The 24,770-nt window shown below is 40.4% G+C and overlaps 1 protein-coding gene across 7 annotated transcripts in view; it reads right to left on the bottom strand.

The window, feature by feature from the left end:
* Nucleotides 1-24,770, bottom strand: part of FRY (FRY microtubule binding protein) — a 454,114-nt gene that overhangs the window by 52,646 nt on the left and 376,698 nt on the right. For all 7 annotated transcript variants that reach the window (XM_074021820.1, XM_074021819.1, XM_074021818.1 and 4 more), the window contains 11 exons: nt 20,772-20,922; nt 20,135-20,238; nt 19,192-19,377; nt 16,237-16,435; nt 13,680-13,801; nt 10,199-10,386; nt 8,783-8,877; nt 6,956-7,563; nt 5,614-5,711; nt 5,081-5,251; nt 783-923 (listed from right to left, as the gene is read on the bottom strand). In XM_074021820.1, the coding sequence (XP_073877921.1) occupies nt 783-923; nt 5,081-5,251; nt 5,614-5,711; nt 6,956-7,563; nt 8,783-8,877; nt 10,199-10,386; nt 13,680-13,801; nt 16,237-16,435; nt 19,192-19,377; nt 20,135-20,238; nt 20,772-20,922 (2,063 nt within the window). The remainder of the gene's footprint in view (nt 1-782; nt 924-5,080; nt 5,252-5,613; nt 5,712-6,955; nt 7,564-8,782; nt 8,878-10,198; nt 10,387-13,679; nt 13,802-16,236; nt 16,436-19,191; nt 19,378-20,134; nt 20,239-20,771; nt 20,923-24,770) is intronic.

The following is a 24,770-nucleotide window of genomic DNA, read 5'->3' as shown; positions in this document are numbered from 1 at the left end:
GGAATCAATCTGTAGGTGTTTGGAGATGTCCAAGTATCCTGCCAGGAAGGCTGCCTGGTACAATAAAATGAAGACACTGGCTTTGGATCCAAATACCAGCTCCAGCCTTTACTAACTGAAATCTTGGGGGCCAGTCTCTTGGTTTTAAAAATATACATAAAGACTGTTTATTATGGAAATATTAAAATATACACAGAAACAGAGAGACTAGTCTAATGAACTCCTTTGTACTCTTCATCAATTATTCACATTTTGTCATCTTGTTTTATTTATCCCCTCAAACAAACGTTTTTTGTTTGTTTGTCGAAGTATTTTCAAGTACATTTATGCAAGTTTCTTAACCACCCTCCAACTCTAAAGTGACAGTTTTAGCCTCTGAATAACCCTTCACATGTTGAGACACCGGGCCTAGAACCTGGCACATGTGAAAGTTCCTACAGTTCCTTGTCCCCTCTCCTTCTCTGAAACGGGATGTAAAAACCAAGATTCTGCCTCTTCCCTCCAAGTCGGGCGTGTGCTTTCAGTACTCAGCCTCTGGCCCCAAGAGGTGGAAATGTGCCTTTTGAAGGCACCGGCATGTGTGGGGGTCTTGTGCTCTCATTCTCTTCAGAATACTACTCAGGGTGTGGCCAGCTCCCACTCTTAACTGCCCTGGCTGCGTCATGGATGTCAAGGAATGAATGAGTGGCCTGGTACCCGGACGGTTTTGCAGCCAAGCTACGGGAAAAGCCTCCGTCTTTTTGGAATGACTGGTTGCTTAGTGAAGTTATCCAAGTACTCACTTGCACATATTTTTCAATTGTCTTTAGAACTTCCACGTTGAACTGTTTGACAGGAACAACAGAAAGGTCCATGTAGCTGAGCAGACTGTAGATCACCTGGAGCAGGGGCTGCTGCACGCTAGGGAGGCCCTTCTCCAGCAGCTGTGGGGGCAAAGTGCAGTTGGAGTCAGTCACACACCAGATCTCCGTATGGAAGGACCCGTGTTTTCCAACGTATTTAGGATTGCACCTTTCCTTTTTAATTTTTATTTTTTTAGGAGACAGGGTCTTGCTATGTTGCCCAGGCTAGTCTCAAACTCCTGGCCTCAAGAGATCCTCTTGCCTCAGCTCCCAAGTATCTGGGAAATTAGGCAAGCGCCACCACGCCTGGCTTGATTACACGTTTCCTTAGGAGAGGAAATAAAATCCTAACTATGAAGAACTGAAGATATTATCAAAATAGACTATATCATGTGTGGAGGTGTGAATACGTAAGTATAAAATTCATGTGATGAAATATTAAAAAACACCTCAAAAGGAAAGCATCAGACACCAATGATCAAAAATTACAAAGTCAAACAAAAGATGAAATCTGTCAGTTATCAAACTGGCAAAGATTAGAAATTGATAACACTCAGTATTGATAGAGAGATAAAGAAACGGGTATTCTTACGTATCAGTGGCAATGTAAATTGGATAGATTGGCAAATGAGATCAAGAGCAATGAAGAGGTCCACAATCTTTTGACACAGTAATTATACTTTTAGGAATGTTTTTCAAACCAGAGATAGATGTTAAGATTTATGTATAAGATTTTACCACAGCATTATTTATAATGGCAAAAAACATACACAAAACAAGAAAGCTTTGTAAGCAATTCAAGTATTGAACACTAGGGAAATGGATCTATAAGTTAACAGCAAACTGTATAATGAAACATCATGCAGTTAACAGAATGACATTTTTAAAGACAGTGGAGGATATCAGATAATATTAAGTGGGAAATGAAGGATACACAATTGTCTTTTTAATAGATGATGCCAATATTGACATGAATGTGTGTGTTATATAGCAATAACATTGGAAAGAAATTTAAAAATGTTAGTATTGTTTCTCTATAATTTTGAGTAATTTTTCTTTTCTTTTTAAAACTTTCCTGCATCTTCCAAATTTTCTGTTATGAACATATACTGCTTTTATAATCATAAAAAATCAATTATATTGTCCAAAAGGAAAGCAAAATAAGGAAAAAAATATATGTGACAGACATCATGATAAAAGTTTACATATAAAAAGTTGATAGAGATGATCCAACTAAATGTTGAAATTCCACAATATTTACAGAGTGGTTAAAACATGAGGAAAGAGCTGGGCATGGTGGCTCACGCCTGTAATCCCAGCATTTTGGGAGGCTGGGGTGGGTGGATCACCTGAGGTGAGGAGTTCAAGACCAGCCTGACCAACATGGTGAAATCCAGTCTCTACTAAAAATACAAAAATTAGCTGAGTGTAGTGGTGGGTGCCTGTAATCCCAGCTACTTGGGAGGATAAGGCAGGAGAATTGCGTGAACCCAGGAAACGGAAGTTGCAGTGAGCCAATGTTACACGGCTGCATTCCAGCCTCAGTGACAAGAGCAAGACTCTGTCTCAAAACAAGACAAAACAAAACAAAAAACATGAGGAAATAATTATGTAAATCTATAATGTGGAAAAATGAATATCTTTACTAGAAAGAAAATACATAAAATAATTCAAAATTATTAATAAAAAGTATTAAATTAAAAAACGAATACATGGAATGACAAAATTTAGTGGGGATACAGGAAAACAAGAATATTTATATATTGTTTATAGTATTACAAATGGGGGGATCTTTATGAAGACCAACTTCTCGAATACGTTGAAGAACTAAATAACATACCCACAATCCATGCCACAGGACTGAATAATTCGACTTCAGGAAATGTAGAGTCATTTGATATTATGTGATAAAATGATTTTGATAACATCTATTATTATTTGATCAAATTTCAAATATCATTTGATAAAAGTCTACATAACAGGACCGTTTGTAATGGAAAAAATTATGAACATTAGCAACAAAAGGGAGATGGTTACACAAACTGTGTTACCTTAACCTGATAGACTTCCAGAGTTATTCAAAGCAGCACTCTGTGAGCTACCCCAACACATAGAAATATACACGCAAAGTTAATAACAAGTGAGCAGAGCAGGTTCCAGGGAATACCACAGTGACACAAAATTATATGTATGTGCATGGCCAAGATCTGAAAGAACGTGTAATTGAAACAGAAGTTAATTTATATTATATATAGTGGGACCTTGGTGAAGTTCGTAATACATTTTTTGGTGATAATTTTGTGATAAGGGCTGAATAGAACAAATTAGATAACCCATTTTTTTATGGGTAGTAAAATACACATAACATACAATTAACCTTTTTAACCATTTTTTAGAAAGTGTATCAATCTACTTTCCAGACTGCCAGAGTACACTGATACACTTTTTGGTTGTTACAGAAGTACTTAGCTTGGCTAATATAATTTTCACAAATTCTTTCCATCTGTTTTCTCAAGTACATTTGCATTATTATGCAACCATCACCACTGTCTACCTCCAGAACTTGTTCATCATCCCAAACTGAAATTCTGTACCCACAAAACAATAATTCTCCATTACTAACTGCCCCCAGTTCCTGGTAACCACTATTCTACAATTTCTTTATAAACGTGCTTAATCTCTGTACCTCATATAAGCAGAATCATGTCATATTTGTCCTTTTGTCCTCTGGCCTTTTTCACTTAGCATACTGTCTTCAAGATTCACCCACGTGGAAGCACGCATCAGAATTTCTTCCTGAATGATATTCCCTTGTATGTACATGCTACATACAATTTGCATTTGTGAAACTTCTTATGGTTAGTGAGCCAAACAAACATTACCTCCTTGCTGTATACACTTCACCTTCTTTTAAAGGAGGCAAGGTCTGCCTTTGTAAGCAGAATAAATCAGTTCTCTCAGTACTACTTCTGTGCTAAGGTGTGTGTGTGCTTGCTTAGTTAACTCTTGCAGGGACAGGTATGACCAGGTGACTATTAAAACCAGCAGGGTGGTACTTATGAGAGGTTCCTTAAAATGTCAGAGATGTGGGTGTGGAAAGAGCAAGTGAATCCTGGGCCGCTGACAGTCTGAACACAGTTCACACATCGCTGATCTGTATTGCAAGTCAAAATCCCGCAGGATCAACTATAAATGTTGATGGATGGGACATCTCTCCTCTGCTAGGTAGATGCTTTCAGGCTTGTGGAGCCTTTGAGAAAATGGCTGACTTTTAACCTATCTGGCATCTGGATTGATGATAAAAATAAAAGAAAAACTAGGGTAGATTGTCCTTCTGAAAGGTGCTAGTGATAGCTATGAATGCATATCACAGAAGAAAAAGCAACACTGAAAATGCTAAAACAAGGTAGCTATTACCAGCCATTTGCCTTACAGATTTCATGACCTGGTGTGATAAACTTCTTGGGGACTGAAGATGCTAAATGGAATACATTTCATCTCTTGCCCACCAATATTCTATGCATTTCTAGCACCAACGTACACAGAAGTCAGTGTAGGGTTTGTAATGAATATACTAGAAACACACTGGTATGATGACAAAGCACCATTCCAGTTTTAAAAACAAACATAAAAGGTGAGAATAAAGTTTATTTCAGAATGTGTGCTTTGATAATTACATCAAACAACCATTAAACGTATCAGGCCACAAGGTAACTCCTTAAATAAGATTTAAACATCCAGAGTAATTAGGATAAAATTTTCTGATCTCTGCCATCTACTGACAGTATTACCATAATAAACAGAAGGAGTTTAAGCTTTGGAGGCAGCTATATCTAGGTTTAAAGGCTGACTCTGCTGCTTTAAACTGTGAAAAATTATTTAACCTGGCTGAGTCTCAGATCTGTATGATAGTATCTAATCATCACTGTGCCGTTGTGAGAGTTTAAAATGATTCCATTAGCATGTATTATAATATTTAATACGCACATGCTATATGGAAGTTAAGAGTATACTGAGTGTATTATGAATTCTATGCAAATAATTTACCCATGGAAGCTATAATAGATTTTATCTTTTATTTCAAAGCTTACCTCTGGCAGGGAATGGTGGCCCACGCCTGTAATCCTAGCACTCTGGGAGACGAAGGCAGGAGGACTGCTTGAGCCCAAGAGTTGAGATCAGCCTGGGAAACATAATGAGACCCTGTCTCAAAAAAAAAAAAAAAAAAAAAAGCTTACCTCTGCCAGGTAGGTAACCATATTCAAGGTAATGTCAGCATATGCTTCATGAAGGTATCGACAGACCACATTGACCCACGTGGCGCAGTCCCTTGTGTAGCTGTGCGTTTTATAAAGAGTCATGACATGTGCAAGATTTGAAAGTTTGGGGTTCTTCTCTTCTAAACAAACCTTTTAAAATAAGAAAATCAATTAAGAATAAAACAGCCCAATGAATAGGAAGAAATGTTAGCCATTTTACTATAATCTCTGGCAGTCTGGAAAGTAGATTGATGCACTTTTTTGGTAATTACAGGAAGTACTTAGCTTGGCTAATATAATTTTCACAAATTCTTTTCACCTGCTTTCTCAAGAATGAAAGCAAGCAAGATAATTTGCATCAGTCACCCCTATATGTCCATTACTGTGATATTAGTTATTATTTCCAGTTTTTGAGAAAACCACTGCCTTCTCTGGGCCTTGTAATTTGTCTGACATTGGGGCTTCCCGAAGGGCTCTATGGATCTGCCTGAGTATGGAACTGTAACTCGTACCTGAGCAATCCTTTCGGCTACATCCTTACAGAACTGATTGGGATTTTCAAAATGCTGAATCAGCTGGGGCAGGAGACACAAGACATTCAGTGGAAACCCTGGATTGGAGAAGATACAATGGAGATAGTTGAATATGGTATATTTTAGCTGTTAACAGTGGGAAGGCATGTTATAGACTTTTATACGGAGATGATGCAAAAGCAGTTTTTGAATCAGCTTAAACATGATCTAACACAAAATCTATGAAAAATGCACAACCACAATGGCACCAGTTACAAAGATGACACTGAAGTAGATCTGTGGTTTTAAGATGCAGTGATTATCCTGCACTGGAGTTTTGTGAATAAGGATGGCTGGCCCAGATTTTTTTGGCACAGATTGAACTGAGCTGAAGTGCTCGTTTGAAATTTTTATCAAAAAACATATTTTAAGAAAAACTGGTGTGAGAGGACATAGGCCAACCAATTTAAGTCTTAGTCATGTAATTGAAAAGACTCTTTAAAATAAGGAATGACTTAGTTCCTCTGTGTTAAGCTCTAGCTTCATGAAATGAATTCTGGGTCACATGCCATGGCATTAAAAATCTGGTTTGTTGGCCAGGTATGGTGGCTCACGCCCGTAATCCAAGGACTTTGGGAGGCTGAGGCGGGCAGCTCACAAGGTCAAGATATCAAGACCATCCTGGCTGACATTGGTGAAACCCTGTCTCTACTAAAAAAACAAAAATTAGCTGGGCGTGGTGGTGTACACCTGTAATCCCAGCTACTCGGGAGGCTGAGGCAGGAGAATTGCTTGAACCTGGGAGACAGAGGTTGCAGTGAGCCAAGATTGCATCACTGAACTCCAGCCCGGCGATAGAGCGAGACTCCATCTCAAAGTAAATAAATAAATAAATACATACATAAATAAATAATCAATCTGGTTTGTTGATTTGGGTTAATTCAAAACAAGAGGAAACCAAGAGAATTTCCAAGAAGAGCAGAAAAGCAAAGAAAAAATAAAAGATTTAGGAGTTAAGAAAAAAATTTTTTTTTCCTGTACAAGAGCAATGGAATAAACTAACAGCACCTGCAGTTTGATCTGGAAAGCATAAAGGAACTGCTAATATCTTATAAATAATTTTGGCCCCTTTTATGCTATTGCCTTAAAAATATTTTCTATAATACAGATCATTGAGATTTACATTATATAGAATTTTAAAAGAAAAAATAAACTACTCTCAAGGAACCATTTGGTAGCAGAATTGTTAAAAGCAGTAAGTTCATATTATCTTATTGTACCAAATGACGAACACAACCACCATCAGAATTGAGTGGGACAGGGTGAACGAGGCTGGCTTTACCAATAGCATGGGATGCATCCACCATGGATATTTTGGACACTGGTGTCAGCAGACTGAAGAGCTGCAGGGTCAGGTCTGTGGTGGTGAGGGATGTGAATCCTTTCAGCAGCAGCTGCTGCAGCCCGGAGAAGTCGGCCCACTTGAGCTGGGCCTGGAGTTTCTCAAGCTTTTCTCGGTTCTCAGCCTTATCGAGGGGCATATGTGCCAGTAGTCTGCTCAACAGCCTTAAGGCCATTAAGTATTCAAACTCAAAATCAGACTCCATCAAGGCCACCGTGACCCAGAAGATGGTGGCCAGCAGGTTGGTGGGATGGTTTATGTGGGATGGGTCCGTGAGACTGTCCTTCAAGGAGGATGAGCTTCTGGTTTTTGAGGAGAGGCCTTGTTGGGTACAAGCCTGAATTCTGTCCAGTGTGGCACTTCGAGGTGGGTCAGAGGATCGGTCAATGACACCAAACTTTTTGGGCACAGAGAAGCTTCGTTGATGCCGGCTCCGTTCTGCAGTCGCAGTGTTGCCGCTGGTGGTTCCAGGGTTCACATTTAGTTGTCCTGTGCTCTTTCTGCTTGCTGTTAGTTTACTGCTGGAGCTTAAATCTGGTGAGGAAGAACTGGGTATAAAAATAAATAAGTTTAATAGGATGCCAACACGTATCATGAAAAGCCAGTTGTTTCAAGTCCACTGAGAAACACTGCAGGAGGGAAATAATTATTTAGAAATGCCACTTTCTATTCATTTATTTTTCCTTATCCTTAAACCTTTAAAAAACAAAACAAGGGAACCCTCATCAACAAAACAAAAAGCCCAATACTGACTGCTACTTATTGAAAAATGTAAAGAAATCAATAATTGGTCTTAAAGTTTACTGATATTTCATTTATTTTTTGTTCGAATTTGGGTAGGAGTAATTATAAAATGTACCTGATAGGTATAAGCTTCAATATTCTGTTAACTAACTGATAAGGAGAACAGAAATGGAAATTATGCTATCCAGAAAGAAGCTGGTAAATGTTCATGTCAAAGGAAATTTTTTGGTACTTACCAAAATTTATGAAAAATGATTTCTTAGTCTATGCTGAAAAGGTAAAACTCTTTGTCAACATTCTTACTACATTTTTACTGATTTAGATAAATCTTTATGTTCATATAGATAAATATGTGTGATGTTTGTAACCATACCAAAATTATCCATAAAAAATGCTCAACTTAAAAACGAAACAAGGCCCAATGGGATACAAGATAACATTACCGACTCAATTTCAAGCAAGATGAGCTCAATTACACAAACAGAATATAGAGTCGTAAATAATTTGAAATGAGTTATTAAACATTGGCAGGAGCACAAAAAAAGATATTAAGGTAGGAATTTCTTTGAGTGAAGTCAACATTTATTCCAACTGTTTTCATGGAAACTGTTCACAAGCTTTATATATATTTACTTAAAAATAATGTTTAGCTTTTGCTTTTCTTTACCAATGTAATAAACAGGATAATTATTACATAAATTTGGAAAAATACTCAGACAAAAAATACATGGAAAATTATTAATATTTTATCATGTAGAGATAACACTTGGTATCTATCTTCCTGATGTTTAAAAATACTTATATAATGCATGTGTGTATGTATGTGTGTATGTGTGTGTGTGTGTGTGTGTGTGTATTATGACTTCTTTTTTAACTTAAGAAAGTATTACACATACTTTTTCAGGTCATAAATATACTTCAAAAACTAAATTTTTTTCTTTGCACTTTGGCTAAAGTCCAGCATCTCCCAAATACTCCAGTACAGTATACTTGATGTTAAAATATCATTAAGCTGATCCTCACCGGGACAATACAGTTAGGAGGTCACTGTTCTTCAAGCAGTCAGACAAGTTATCCACGGCCGCCTCCAAGGTAAGGAGCGCTTCCATTACATAACCCTGCCAAACATGCAAAGATAGCATTTTGTATTGCTTGTAACCATTGTTAACTTCCTGAAGAGAAATTTAATTAATGTATACTTTATTCCAATAATGTTATTGCTGCTTTAATTTATGAAGTCTAAAATGAGCTTTAAGGGCCACTTAGGAAATTCAGATGGCTTAGGAGTTAGCAGATAATCATAAAAATTTATTTCCCTATGTCTAAGAGCCTCAACAGATCACTTTCATTTGAAATCCGGCACCGAGGGGGGCAAGCGTGACCCTCTGCTGAGGGGAGGGTGGCATCTGAAATGCAGTGCGGCAATGTTTGAAAGCCACAGATCAAGACGAGAGGTACAGGAAGAGCTGCCTCCGTGGTGTTTTAAATAGCATCTCTAATGGCCGAAAGAAGGAAGCAGGTAGTGTCTGTAGGTGTGCAGGCTTCCTAAGATGCAGGAACATTTCCTTTTTTCCTTCTTTTTTTTTTGACATGGAGTCTCACTTCCATTGCCCAGGCTAGAGTGCCATGGTACCATTTGGCTCACTGCAACCCCTGCCTCCTGGGTTCAAGTGATTCTCCTGCCTCAGCCTCCTGAGTAGCTCGGATTATAGGTGTGTGCCCCCACGCCGAGCTAATTTTTGTGTTTTTAGTCGAGATGGGGTTTCACCATGTTGGCCAGCCTGACCTTGAACTCCAGGCCTCAAGGGATCTGCTCGCCTTGGCCTCCCAAAGTGCTGGGATTATAGGCATGAGCCACCGCCCAGCCAGGAATATTTCTGAAGGGAAAGAAGGACTTGGCCAGAGCCACAGAGCTTGTAACGCCAGCGGCTCTCAACCTGTTCAGCGCTGCCCAATCTCTGGGCTCTACCTCGGGGGCCTCCTTGTGGCAGTCACCCTCCATTCCTTCTTCAGCTCTTCTCAGTCTACTGGAGACTAACCATACAGACAGAGGTAGTGCTTTGCACAGATACAGTGGAGGTCCCTGCTCTGGGCAGGGACACTGTATAACTGCATCTTAGGTTGGCAGCCAGAAACCCCAAACTATACAAAATAATCTCCTGGCCGCCTGCCAAATAAAACCAACCACAAAAACAAGGAAGAAGCCACCAGAGGATTTCCAGTTGTTGGCATATATAAAAGAGATAATATTCACTGAATTTCTAGAACAAGGCTCCTTGGAATAATTCTTGTAAATATAAAAGTCCACCTCTAAAATATATTGTACATGTCCAGATGGCTGGAATAATTGTTGAGAGAAGAAAGGCTCAAAAAAAGTTTACACCTCCTCGAGACAAGAGAGCTCATCCTTCATGAGCTCAGTGGTCTTTCCTTCCATACCTGAATCTCATCTCCATGTTCTCCGATCACCTCCACCAATCTTGACAGAAGGTCAGATAAGGCATGTGCTGATAGAGGTTGCTTGAGGGCCCGGAATATCTGGAAGGACCGACCAGCATAGTGCCTTGAAGAGCTTGCGAGGGCTGTCTGCAATGCAACTTCACTCAACTGGTGCTCCAGATGGAAGCCTAGGGCAACAAGAGTCACAGAATGGGTTGGTCTCTACTTCACATGCTCTGAGGCATCAAAGTTACCTGTAAGTTTAAAACAGGCTAACAGCACAGGGCTACCTTGTAGTGGTACTTATTTACAAGTCAACCATTTTTTTTTCTTTTTTTGAGACAGGGTCTCACTCTGTTGCCCAGGCTGGAGCGCAGTGGCATGATCACGGCTCAATGCAGCCTCTACCTCCTGGGCTCAAGTGATCCTCCCACCCCAGCCTCCCAAGTAGCTGGGACTATAGGCATGTGCCACCATGCCTGGATAGTTTTCTGTATTTTTTATAGTGATGGGGTCTCACTACGTTGCCAAGGCTGGTCTTGAACTCCTGGGCTCAAGTGATCCGCCTGCTTTGCCTTCCTAAAGTGCTCGGATTATAGGCATGAGCCATCACGTCAAGCTTTTTTTTTTTTTTTTTTTTTTTTAAAACAGGGTCTTTCTTTGTTGCCCAGGCTGGTCTTGAACTCCTGGGCTCAAGGAATCCTCCTGCCTCAGCCTACTGAGTCGCTGGGATTACGGGTGTGTGCCACTGCACCCACCTCATTTTAAAATAGAAACAAATTCTGAATAAATCTTAGGGAGGTATAGTGTAGTAGAAAAAGGCTTTGGAACAAGATGGTCCTGGTATTGAATTAGGGGCTTTCTAACTCTGGGAAAGGAATTTGTTCTCCATGAACTTGTTTCCTTATCTTTAACTTGTCTCATACAGTTGTTGTGAAAATTAAACAACTTACAAAGTGCCTAGTACAATGTCTGAAACATAACATAGGTTCACAAATGTATTATTATTTATTACTCTGCTATTTTCATATATTATTCTTCCGTACCACTTTTTTGCATAGAATACTCGTTTTTTGTAAGTTTGTTAGAGTAGAGGAAATTTCAGAATAGAGGAAAGCTGTTAGTGGATCTATTCAACTCAAAACACAACTAAGGTCTGTGCCAAAGTCTTTGCTTTATTGATAAGCAGATATTGAAGTGCAGATACTGTGAAGAAGGCAGCCATAATTTAAACTTTCACCTGAATATTTGTTTTTCCAATTGTACAAAGGTAATCTCAGTAGTCAGAAAATCATTTGATCAGATGGGAATGAAAATGTAAGATAAAGCTCATGACTGAATTCCAGGTCATTAAATTCTATACTTGCCGTGCCTCTCTGCAGGGAGAAAAGCAGACTACAAGGGTAGAAGGACTGAAAGAAAACAGAGGCCATGGCTGTCTCTATGACACAGAGGTTCTGCAGCACATTTGGCTGCTACACGAAAGTGGGCCAGAAGGGATAATTCAATGTCATTGTTCTTAGCTGCAGCTTGGCTACTTGACCCTAGGGACAAATAGATTATACAAGAAAACGTACCTGCAGAGAAAACAGAGGGCCCTGGAAAATTGACTTCGGACACATTCAGGGTAGTAAACATAGGATTAAACCCATGCAGGCAGTTCGTATCTTATGAATGATGCTTCAAAAAAGCTTTTTATGTCTTTATTTGTTTATCAAAGTAAAGGTTTGTTTACTTAGCCTATTTTACGTGTGGAGGTTAGGTACCCTGGCAAATGATTTTGTGATTTTATGTGTGGAGATTAGGTACCCTGGCAAATGACAAATGTGATTCAAATGGGCAAATGCTTGTTTAAATCACAACGAACCTGACAGCTAGAACTGTACTAGTAGGACTTCAGACTCCACCTTCACCACAACAGTGTCCTTTGAGAAAAGGAAAAGGTTTCTTTTTCTTTCCAGCCACACAGTGAATCTACACTTCCCAGTCTTCCTTGCAGTTAGGTGTGCCCAGGTGCCTGAGTTCCGGCCCATGGAATGTGGAAAAAAACCCACTGGATACCCCATTTAAGACTGGGGCATCAACTCATCCTGAGGAATCCTCTTCTCACTCTCTCTTCTTTCCACCTGCTGGCCGGATGCAGAGGGCCCAGCAGAAGCCTCAGCCTAGAGGGTGGAAGAGCCTCAGGCTGGAGGGTCCCTGAAGCACCTAGTGGAAGGCCACCTGCCAAACATCTGCACTGAACTTTTACAGGACCCAGGAATAACCTTCTGTTGTGTTAAGCCTCTGAGCCCTAGGGGCTGTTTGTTACAGCAGCTATGCTGCCCTGACTAACACAAGTGTTTCCAGGAACACATTGTGCATGTATAGAGAAAACAGGCCAAAAGCGGGGATGTACAAGGAAATCAGAATCAGTAAAAATTGATCGAGATGCAAAAAGACCTAGACTTTATGCAGCCTGAAGTACCCTCTAAGAATTCAGTATAAGGCATTTATATATTTTCTCATTTTCATTATTTTCATTCAATCAAAGATTTTAGATTAATTAATGGTTTACATACAAATAGTAAATTTCTTCCTTTGGGCTGTGTTCAATGATTAATTGGCTTTTGAGGTCTTAATATTTTAAACAAATTCCAAAGGGGAAACTGAAAACTAGAAATGGAAGTCTATTCCTGGAATGACTCTCCCATTTCAGTCTGTCAGTATCTTTTGTTTTTTAGTAAGTGTCCTCTGATAATGAAAAGATATGTGGCTGATCCAAAATGTTTCAAGCTGGGAAATGTGCTAATTATCAGAGCAGCTGGGAAAGCCAGGGAGCTGGATTTAATATCTCCAGTCTGGTGTGAGGGAAAAAAGGTAGAGATGGTTTTACAACATGTTGAGGAACCAGATTTAAGTTTCACACACAAATCAGCCCAGGCCAACTTGGATCTGAAGGAATTCAGCAGAAGGAAAACACTTAAGTATCATGATGCTACGACAATTTAAATAGGATTTACACTGTATTTAGAATATTGAATAGTCATTTGCACAGGAATTGTTAGCAAACACTTTTAAAGCCAAAAACATTTGATCACAATTTTTTTTTTAAAAAACAGTTTGACCCTTCAAGCAGCCATTTAACCAGACTATATTTTTCATCATTGAGACTGATGAGAGTCAATTAATGAGATTTATTCCTCATAGCCTACTTTAAAGAAAATGTTACAGACACAGTTTAATTCTAGTAAGGTAAATAAAAGAAGTAGAACAAGTATGTTCGAAAAATTAGTTGATACGGCACAATGCAAATATACATGGCATTAAACACCATGCAGTTAGGAAGCATCCGAACAAGCTTCAGAACTCCCCTGTGAATATGCTCATGCTATGGATGTGGAGTGCAGGACCGTTGTAAGGTGCTGTAATCATCATATAGAGACAGTGTCCATTACAGAACAACGCTGAAAGAGGGATCTGTGCAAAGAAGATGAAGTACCTGATTTGGAATCTTTAAACACAGATACAACGTGACGTAGAAAATTAGTGAGCTGTTCGGCGCTCTTTGAATTTTGATTTTTAGGTGTGATGTCTTCGTGGCACCAAAGTGGACCAAATGCCCTTAAACAAAACACACAAAACGTCAAAAATATAACTTTCATTTTGCATTTGTAAAACTATACATACAGTCCTGGCTCCAAGAGTATAACATATTTCAATTTTTTGCAATCTATGCGTCGGACAAAGGTCTAATCCCAGCATCTGTAAGGAACTTAAACAAATTTACAAGAAAAAAACAAAAAACCCTGTTAAAAAGTGGGCAAAGGACATGAACAGCTACTTCTCAAAAGAAGACATACATGCAGCCAACAATCATATAAAAAAAGCTCAACATCACTGATCATTAAAGAAATGCAAATCAAAACCACAGTGAGATACCATTTCACACCAGTCAGAATGGCGATTATTAAAAAGTCAAAAAATAATAGATGTTGGCAAGGTTGTGGAGAAAAAGGAAGGCTTTTACACTGTTGGTGTGAGTATAAACTAGTTCAACCACTGTGGAAGACATTGTGGCGATTCCTCAAAGACCCAGAGACAGAAATACCATTTGACCCAGCAATTCCATTACTGGGTATATACCCAAAGGAATATACATTGTTCTATTATAAAGACACATGCATGCATATGTTCATGGTAGCACTCTTCCCAATAGCAAAGACATGGAATCAACCCAAGTGCCCATCAATGATAGATTGGATAAAAAAAAAAGTGGTACATATACACCATGGAATACTGTGCCACCATAAAAAGGTATAAGATTGTATCCTTTGCAGGGTCATGGATGGAGCTGGAGGCTATCATCCTTAGCAAACTAATGCAGGAACAGAAAACCAAATACCACAAGATCTCACTTGTAAGTGGGAGCTGAATGATGAGAACACACGGACACACTGGGGGGAGTAATACACACTGGGGCCTACCGGAGGGCGGAGGGTAGGAGAGAGAGGACTGGGAAAAACAACTAATGGATACTGGGCTTAATACCTGGCTGATGAAATAGCCTGTACAACAAACCCCCTTGATACACATTTACCTATGTAGCAAACCTACACACCCTGCACATGCACCCTTGAACTTAAAATATAAGTTAAAAAAGATTTTAAACAATTTTATGAATTATTTTGGAAGTACATTTCAGTATTGAAATCCTTATCAGCATACTCAAAGCACATCTAATGTATGGAGTCATTTTGAAATGTTTTAAATTAAATTCATTTGCAAAATTAAAACCTCCCAATTCACCAGAACAGTGCTTGGCATATCATAAGTGCTACATGTTTGTTTAAGTAAAGTGATACCAAATGTTAAGTGAAATAAAGATTTAGACATGGACTTAATTTTCACGTTTTAGCATTTGCATAGGTAAGGCTTTTATCAGGATCACATCAAGTTGCAAATACCATACAATCAAACTGAAGACACGGCCTCTGTCGTCTACTTGGTTTTCAACAGTAAGAATGGAATGGAGCCGGGTAGGAGAATTTCAGAGAAGAGTTACTCCAAACACCGGTACTGACAGTTGGTGAGTGGTGACAACACTTTTCCTTTGCACAAATCATTCGGGTCTCTGCAGTACCCTGCATGTTCAGGCATACTGTCATGTAGGCACCATCAGCTCCTGTCCTAAGCTTCCTGCACATCAAATCCCACATTAAGTTGAGAGCTGCACAAAACAACCTGAATCATGAATTGTGGAAAGAAAATACTCTTTTTTATTGTTTGCATTCATTGATGCATTAGTTGAAGAAAGCAAGATCACATGAGATATTAGATAACATATACATAGACTAGATTTCCGGGACTTAACTCGCTGAGAAAGGGGAGCACGCCACCCAGTCACAGGTAAGCATGCTTTACACAACTACCAGACCGTAGGGTGTTAGGAATCCTGGAGCCTTACGAGCTAAATGGTTAATGAGAAGAACCAGAAGACCTGACCAGGACCGCTTGCAGTTTTTCTTGGTTTTGATTTATTAGTTTGACTCGTTTCCTATTATGCTTCCTATTGTTTCTGGTTTCTGACTGCCTTTTACAAATGACTCTTGGGACCAGATGAATAGATAATGGTCCCCTTGGCAGCTGCTTCTGGGTTGACCACGGCTAATATCCTTGGTTTCCAGAGTGATGTTCTTTGCCAAGTCTCAGAACTACTAACCCCTGGCAGCTCTGATAGATGACTAAAGGCATGCTCACTATGGGGCACGACCATCTCCCGCCTCCATCTGCTGCATCACCATTATCCACAAAATCCCCTTGCCCATCAACTGTCACATCAGTGGGATCCTAGAAACTTCTACCAACGTCTGCCTTTCACAAATTGTATTCTTTGTACTCAGTGTCTGTTCACACAGACTCCAGCAGTTGCAATTGAGAAGAGAAACAGGACTTTGTTAGAACCCCAGGATCACTTTTCCATCTGTGTGGTTTAAAGCATTGGCAATTTTCCAAAAGACCAACCTGCAAACAGCCGTGGACTCCTAACCCCTTATTACCTGGTCGTCAGAAACTCAATGAGCTTGTTTGCCTTCTCATCTGTTTCAGCAGCTGTGTCCACATCTTCTACCTCCTGGGTCATCTGTGGGAGGTTTCCACTGCTGCCTCCCAGACTGATGCTGGAGGAGGTGGAGCTGGAGCTGAGCCCTGAGTCGGGCACTGGGGATGACTGGTCCTCTCTCAGGAAGTCAAAGCCACCTGGTGGGAGAAGAAGGTCAAGGAGGGATGTATTAGGCAGTGTGCTTGTCAGCATGCTTAATGAGTTCCACAGAGGAGGGCAGAGAAGTGTGGAGTTATTTAAATTCTGGGGAGAAAATGGTTGCTTTTGGCTGTGGCTATAATTAAATGAGACTGACAGTTTTTCTTTGTTTAGGGAATCAGTTGCACTGCTGTGTAAATGAGTGTGTCTTTGGGACTAGGACTTGATCTGCTGCTTTCTACTCTGCTGTTTTGGTTGATACTTTCTACAAAAGAAAGGTTATGTGTGGGTGTTTGTATGCATGTATGGACCAGGCAAATGACCAGTTCAACTATAACAGATCATCTACTGACTGCTCTTAATAAATTATTCCTGGGTATTAGTCTACTTAAACATGTGAAATGGGCTGGGCACGGTGGCTCACGCCTGTAATCCCAGCACTGTGCGAGGCCGAGGCAGGTGGATCACGAGGTCAGGAGATCGAGACGATCCTGGCTAACCTGGTGAAACCCTGTCTCTACTAAAAATACAAAAATTAGCCTGGTGTGGTGGCAGGCGCCTGTGGTCCCAGCTGCTTGGGAGGCTGAGGCAGGAGAATGGCATGAACCCGGTGGGGTGGAGCTTGCAGTGAGCCGGGATCATGCCACTGCACTCCAGCCTGGGCGACAGAGCAAAGACTCCATATTGGGGGGAAAAAAAAATGTGAAATGATACCCTGTTTGAGGATACCAGTCACTTAATGGCTGGTTACTTATACATAATGTTTTTGAGTAAATGTGCCCAGAAGCTTTAGTATTGTGTATATAATGATGTATTTTAATAGAATATGTATTATGGTATTCAAAGAAATATGGCATAAGCAAATACTGTTTCTTCGCTACATACTTGGTTGACATTCTACACCTCTGGATAGGCTGTAGGTTTGAAAATGTATATATGCAACTATCCCTTTTCCCCTATTTAATAATCATAAAAAGTATGTAGTGCTGGTGTGTGTCTGATAGATATACTGAATTAGAGATGAGGAGTCCTGGGTTTGAATAACATTTCTGTCACTTACAGCGTAGCCTCAGGGAATTTCTGTAATTCTCTGTAGCTCGGTGTCCTATTATAATAAAGTCAAGACAATAATTTCTGTCACACACATTTTTAGTGTGTATTTGAAAGCAACTACAGTTGAAACTAGGTGCTTAATAAATGTTTATTAAAAAAAGAACATTTCCCATATTCTTTGTACACCTATTCCCTATGTCCTGTAGAACCAGTCACTTTAGCTATCTACTGTTTGTCTTGTCTATGAATATTGTATGCGTTTTTGGTAAATCTTCAATTGAAATCATTTTACACCACATTGATGGTATAATAAATGCAAAACTGATGCACACAGAGATACACAACTTACCAGATACCACAATTTTCTCTGCCTAACATTCGAAAAAATTATATTCTTATCCTCAGGACTTAGAGCAGCTAGAACTCTTCATTTTAATTAAACATCTACAGCAAAGGGAGTTTTGTGTTTCTAAGAGGCTATTGATAGGTTATTTTCAATTAAGTATAGATAATGATGATTTCATGTTTGTTTTCCAAAGAACTATGTTAACGTCTATTAGAAGCCAGTACAGTGGTGGGCATAAGTGATAAATAAAAGGTACACCCTTTTCACAGTAATGTAGAAAGCACACAGTGACATGTGAAATGTCGCACTGTAGCTAGTGCCAATGCAATGTGTAAAATAAATAGGTTAAAAAAAAATTAGCCAGGCGTGGTGGCTCATGCCTGTAATCCCAGCACTTTGGGAGGCCGAGGCGGGCGGATCACGAGGTCAGGAGATGGAGATCATCCTGGCCAACACGGTGAAACCCCGTCTCTACTAAAAATAGAAAAAATTAGCTGGGTGTGGTGGCGGGTGCCTGTAGTCCCAGCTACCGAGGAGGCTGAGGCAGGAGAATGGCGGGAACCCGGGAGGCGGAGCTTGCAGTGAGCTGAGATCGCGCCACGGCACTCCAGCCTGGGGACAGAGTGAAGACTCCGTCTCAAAAAAAAAAAAAAAAAAAAAAAAAAAAATTAGTCCCTGAACTCTGTTAGTTGGTAATCTTCATCATCATTTTAAGATATTTTAAATGTTCTGGTTCTAAATGAAAACCAGTATTACCTGTTGGGATAAAGTTTTCATAAATGGCTTGACATGGCAGAGTCATTTCTTTGACTCAGCTAATGCTATCTGTTCCTGTTTCTAAGGATAATTTTTTTTGGTTTCAAAACAGCAATGGTTTTTAACAGGCTCCCACTAATGGCGTCTTCAAGGAAAAGGTTAGTCATTCAATAAAGTGAAAATTCCTTTATGGGCACTAGAAGACACACAAGTGATATATCCGGCACCCTGGCTGTGACCTGCTCTCAGGCAGCAGCAATGGTCACTGTTTTGTGCGTTCTCACCCTGCGGTGTTCTACACTGCTGCTCCTGGCCAATGGGCACGTACACTTCCAATGCATCAGGAGGAACATATTCAATGGGGGCAGCAATCATAGATATAACCAGGAAAAATATATTTTAAATATTCAATAATAAAGCTTTTGAGAGGCAAGTTCACATCGAGTGAAATGGTGTGTATTTACTGTACTGTTGATTTACCACGTGGAAAGTTGGAGGTCATAGCATGAGAGAAGTTAACTTGGGCTCTACTGGCACCTGCAGTTAGTTATCTCTGCATTTGTAACTGTCCTAGGCTCTCTACCAGTCGTTCTCTGTTACCTGTATAGAGATATTCAGGTTGGTAAGCTGGCTGCACAGTTAGAGTCTTAGCTTCACCCATCTCTCGGGTCTGCAGGAGCACAGAAGCAATGGAATGGAAATTGCTATTGCAAGAGAGGGCAATCAAGAGGTGAAGAAGCAGTTTTTTGCTGTGTTCAAAGACTTCAGGCCGGTAGTGGTCTAAACCTGGAACAAAACAGTAGAATCTCAGTATAAACAAACGTTAAGCTCGTTTAGATTCCAGGGATAGTAAAGATTCCAGGATACTCAGGAGGAACATGTTAAAAGAATGTTTAGTTTTCTTTGTTATTGTTTGTGTTACCAACATACAGAAGTTGGGCTTAGGAAAAATAAAATGCTTTATTTCTTAAGTAAAATGTTCTCATAAAATGCTGATAGATGAACTTTTCTTGACCTCTCTGTAGCATTTGATGTGGTTAGCATTCCTTCTTCTTGAGATGTTCTCTTCCTTGGATATCCCTGTTACTGAAAGATTCCAATTTTATTAGTCTCTTTCTAACTGAATTTCTGAGTTTCCCTGGCTGGTTCCTCTTCCCATTTTTGTTCTACAAAGCTCAGGGCTTGGCCCACTCTGTCCTATATCCTTTCTTTTTATACTCTGACTATGCCTCATAGCTTAAAATTTACCACTTCAGCCAAAGACTCTCAAAAAGGCCCAACTTATTTTGGATATCTTTGTAGATGTGGCACTAGTGAGATACCACTATATTTACACGGTAGAAATAGAGCAATTTCAAACAGTGACCAAGTAGCTGACATTTCAGAGCAGATGTCACAAAAGGGCAATGAAAAGTGGTGGGGATCAAATATTCCCAAAATGAGTCAAACAGGAAGGATGTCAATGTGAAAGGAAATCTCTATGGATTACTTCTGCATATTTTTTAACCCGATTGGCTAGAATGCCTTTTAGATCCAGTCTTACCTAAGAAGACAGCATGAAGTAGTAATGGTAGATGAAGCGCCCAATCTTCTCGTACACTGTGATCTACCACCATCTCAGTCATAAAAATTACAGCAATATTGCACCTAATCAATGAAATAATGAAATTAATGCAACTTCTGAAGGGGATGGAAATACTAGTAGATCATTAAGTTACATTTCAATATAACTCTTAAGTGTTTTTAAAACATTATATAAGGCTCTTATTCCAGGGAAATAGAGTTTAACTTGTAACACAGCATAGAGCTCCACAACAAGAAGAAACATTGGTTGAGCTAATCACACTAGTCACTAGGTAATAAGAGCTAAGAGATGAAGAGAAATCAAAGACAAGGTCCCTCTCATCAAGTTGCTTACAGTCTAAAAAGCATCACAGAATGCATGCCCATATCCAGATTACATCAAGGAGAAATTCAAAGGTCAGAGGCAGCTTTGAATATTGATTAATATTTGACCACACTCTGCTAATATGCTGGAAGCTGGCAGTCAAATCAGGCAGGATCCCACTGATTGATAAGATTGTTTAATGTGGTGGGACCTGGACTAGGTTCTTCTCTTGTCATAGGTAGAAAAGTCCAGTCAAAGCTAAGGTTTCCTTCTCCCCACACATGCTGCTCACCTATGGAGTGGCCCCCGGGGAGTGATGGTCTCCGGGAGATAGTCAACCAGGGGGGCCCAGCATCCTCCTGTACAAGGCATCGGTAAGGGCTGTGGCTGCTTGGTCTCTGTAATAGTCAGCAACCAGCCCGTGTAGGGAGAAATTGGATCATCTGCAGGGTGAGAAAGACAACTGTGCTTTATTTTCAGGGAGAGGAGACTTGTTTTCTCTACTTGATGTTTTCAGAATAAATTTTATAAATGTATGCTTGTACAAATAACTTTATTTTTCATTTTTAAATTTTTTTTAGGGACAGGGTCTCACTGGAACCTAGGCTGGAGTGCATTGGATCAATCAAAACTCACTGCAGGGCTGGTTACAGTGGCTCACACCTGTAATCCCAGCACATTGGGAGGCTGAGGTGGGTGGATCACCTGAGGTCTGGAGTTTGAAACCAGCCTGGCCAACATGGCAAAAACCCATCTCTACTAAAAATACACACACACACACACACACACACAAAATAGCCTGGCATGATGGCACGTGCCTGTAAGCCCAGCTACTTGGGAGGATGAGGCAGAAGAATCGCTTGAACCTGGGAGGTGGAGGCTGCAGTGAGCCGAGATCGCGCCACTGCACTCCAGTCTAGGCGACAGAGTGAGATTCTGTTTGAAAAACAAAAACAAAAACAAAAAAAAACCTCACTGAAGTTTCAAATTCTGGGGCTCAAGAGATCTTCCTGTCTTAGCCTTCCAAGTAGCTAGGACTACAGGCATGTGCCACCACACCCGGCTAATTAAAAATTTATTATTTTTTTAAATAGATGGGGTCTCAACATGTTGCTCATGCTGGTCTCAAACTCCTGGACTCAAGTGATCTTCCCACCTTGGCCTCCCAAAGTTTTGGGATTACAGGTGTGAATGCCTGGCCAGAAATAACTTTCTAATGATTTCATTTGGTGAGTATGAATTACATGATCAAATGGGTTAGAATTACTTGTTTGGGTAACTACTTGAATAGTTATTACTTGGTAACTAATTTATAGTTATTCATTATAAAGCAAAGCAGAATACAGATATACAAAAAGAAAAACATTAAATCATGTTGAATTCCCATCTCTATGAAAACTCACTCTTCCTCCGGTCTTCCTCATCTCAATAAAGCACAATTTTGGCTGGTCGCGGTAGCTCACCCCTGTAATCCCAGCACTTTGGGAGGCTGAGGTGGGTAGATGACTTGAGGTCTATGTTCCACAGAGCAGACAGACCAATTCTTTTAAAACAAGTTCAGTAGTGTCTCTTTCTCTGCTCAACACCCTCCAGTGGCTCCCCACAAATCCATATCCATGGCCTTTAAGGCCTTACCAGGTCTTCCCCCTCCATGTTCCTCTCCTGGCTTATCTCCTACCAGCGCACCCTTGCTCACCCTACTCCACTCATCGTAGCTTCCTTGCTGTTCTGTGATCAGGCTGGGCCCCATACAGCCTCAGGGACCTTATGTCTGCTGCTTCCTATGGCTGGGATGCTCATCTGCAGACAGTTGCATGGTTCATTTCTTTGCTTCATTCATGTCTCTGCCCCAATATCACCTTACTACAGCAGCTTTCCTTGACCACTCTATTTAAATTGACCCCCAACCCCAATCAGTTTCTACCCTGCTTGCCCTGCTTTAGTCCCTCCCCCGCCACCCATGGATCACCAATTCACCAGCACCACCTCCCTCCCCAACTCTAATGTAAGCTCCAGGAGAGTGGGAACTTCTTCTGTTCTGTTCATTGCTTTTTCTCTACTACCTACAATGGTGCCTGGCACATGGAAAGGATCAATAAATATTTGTTGAATGAATGAACTTCACAATATTATCTATAAAGTAAGTACAGGCCAGGTGCAGTGGCTCATGCCTGTAATCCCAGCATTTTGGAAGGCCCCGGCAGGTGGATCACTTGAGGTCAGGAGTTCAAGACCAGCGTGGCCAACATGGTGAAACCCCCTCTCTACTAAAAATATAAAAATTAGCCGGGTGTGGTGGCGCACACCTGTAGTCCCAGCTACTCAGGTGGCTGACACAGCAGAATCACTTGCACCCCAGAGGCAGAGGCTGCAGTGAGCCAAGATCGTGACATCGCACTATAACCTGGGCTATGGGTGAGACGCCGTCTCAAAAACAATAATAAAAATAAAATAAGTATAGCAACATGTTTCGCGTTGATTTCTTATCATGCTCCCAAAGCAGGCCAGCAGCATTTAAGATGAGCAATACAGGTGGGCACAGGATTTAACCCAGGTATTTGGCTGCAGAGAAGCTGGTTTATTCTTGGGATCAGTTTATGTATTAAGAGGAAGAATATACTACATAGTCTTTATGCAATTTTATAACAATATAATTTTTTTTTTTTTTTTTGAGACGGAGTCTGGCTCTGTCGCCTGGGCTGGAGTGCAGTGGCCGGATCTCAGCTCACTGCAAGCTCCGCCTCCTGGGTTTACGCCATTCTCCTGCCTCAGCCTCCCGAGTAGCTGGGACGACAGGCGCCTGCCACCTCGCCCGGCTAGTTTTTTGTATTTTTTAGTAGAGACGGGGTTTCGCCGTGTTAGCCAGGATGGTCTCGATCTCCTGACCTCGTGATCCGCCCGTCTCGGCCTCCTAAAGTGCCGGGATTACAGGCTTGAGCCACCGCGCCCGGCCCAACAATATAATTTTTCTTTGCTTCACTTCTGCAAGGTAGTGCGAAGTCATTGATTTGATGCTGCTGGCCCAGTGTAGAATGCTGGCCTTAACACTGACAGAGCTGGTGGAGGCGTGTCTTCCTGTTGTGACAACTGAGGCTCTGAATGAGGACAGGTACCAGAAAACCAGAACCAAGAACACCCCACTTCTCATGGGATGTGGCTAAGAGGGTTTCAGTGGAAAAGGTCAAGACTTCCCTCAGGAAGAGTGACTACTGGCTTTTTCTAATACACTGACAAGTGAGCAACCAGAACCCTGTCATTCTATGCCATGAAGCTTGGCCACAACAATTTTAGCCTGGAAAAAATTTAAAGCAGGTGCACTAGTAACGCATCTTGGTTCTAACTCTCAGTAAATTACCTACAAGTAACTTACTTGCAGCAAATTTAACTTCTCAGATAATCATCCAGGATAAGTCAGTTGCCAAATGCACTGCTAGGTAACTAGCTACTCTTCAATAAAACTTGAAAGGGAAACAAAAAGGGAGAATATTGAAGAATTAAAAAGTAAATGGTGAGATTTCTGTTAGGAAAGGATATGTTATTCTTTGTTTCAGTGATGTTTTCAGATATATATCCAATCAGCCAAAATGTGCTGAGAGGAATTAAGGTGGCCTAAACTTAAATTTTTCTGTCCTCAAACTTTGGGTTACCAGATATTGCCACAGTAACCAGACTTTTCTTGAACCAACTCTCCATTTCTCAAGTACTACTTTCCTCATCTCTAAAATCTGGTGCCTTCTACAAGTAATGGTCTACGGTCCTGAGATTTGACTATTCAGTGTTTGGATGGTACAATCCCCTGAGGGGACACACAAAGGAAAGAAAACACAAACAGCTTTATTTTACTTCCTATTGACAGCTCTAGAGAAAGTTTTATAGCTAAAACTTAACCTAGAGCATGATAATTACATATGGATTATAGACACGCCTTCCATTAGTATTTTAATGGTGGAGAACTGCCTGTCTGTGCATTCACAAGTAGAACAAGGGTAGCTGAAACGTGGCCTCATTGGAACCACCTAGCTCTTACCTGACATCGCACATTTCCGTAAAAACAAAACAATTCAAAACAACAACTCAAAGCACCAACTTACGAAATGAACTTAACTCATGAAAGATGAGTATATTTACAATTTCTGACAAAATAGAATAAATCCTACAAGATATTTTACTGATTTCCTTAGCAAATCTAAAATGTCACTGGGAGCGTTCTTCGGTTTCAGAATTTCCGTAACTTGTGACCAACTAATACTCTGTATCTGCTCAATATCTACAGAAGCTGTCCAGAGCTCAA

This window comes from Macaca fascicularis, chromosome 17 (genome assembly GCF_037993035.2).
Source record: "Macaca fascicularis isolate 582-1 chromosome 17, T2T-MFA8v1.1".
Classification (NCBI taxonomy): domain Eukaryota; kingdom Metazoa; phylum Chordata; class Mammalia; order Primates; family Cercopithecidae; genus Macaca; species Macaca fascicularis.
The sequence above is the reverse complement of the archived record's forward strand: the minus strand, read 5'-3'. Positions and strand labels throughout refer to the sequence as shown.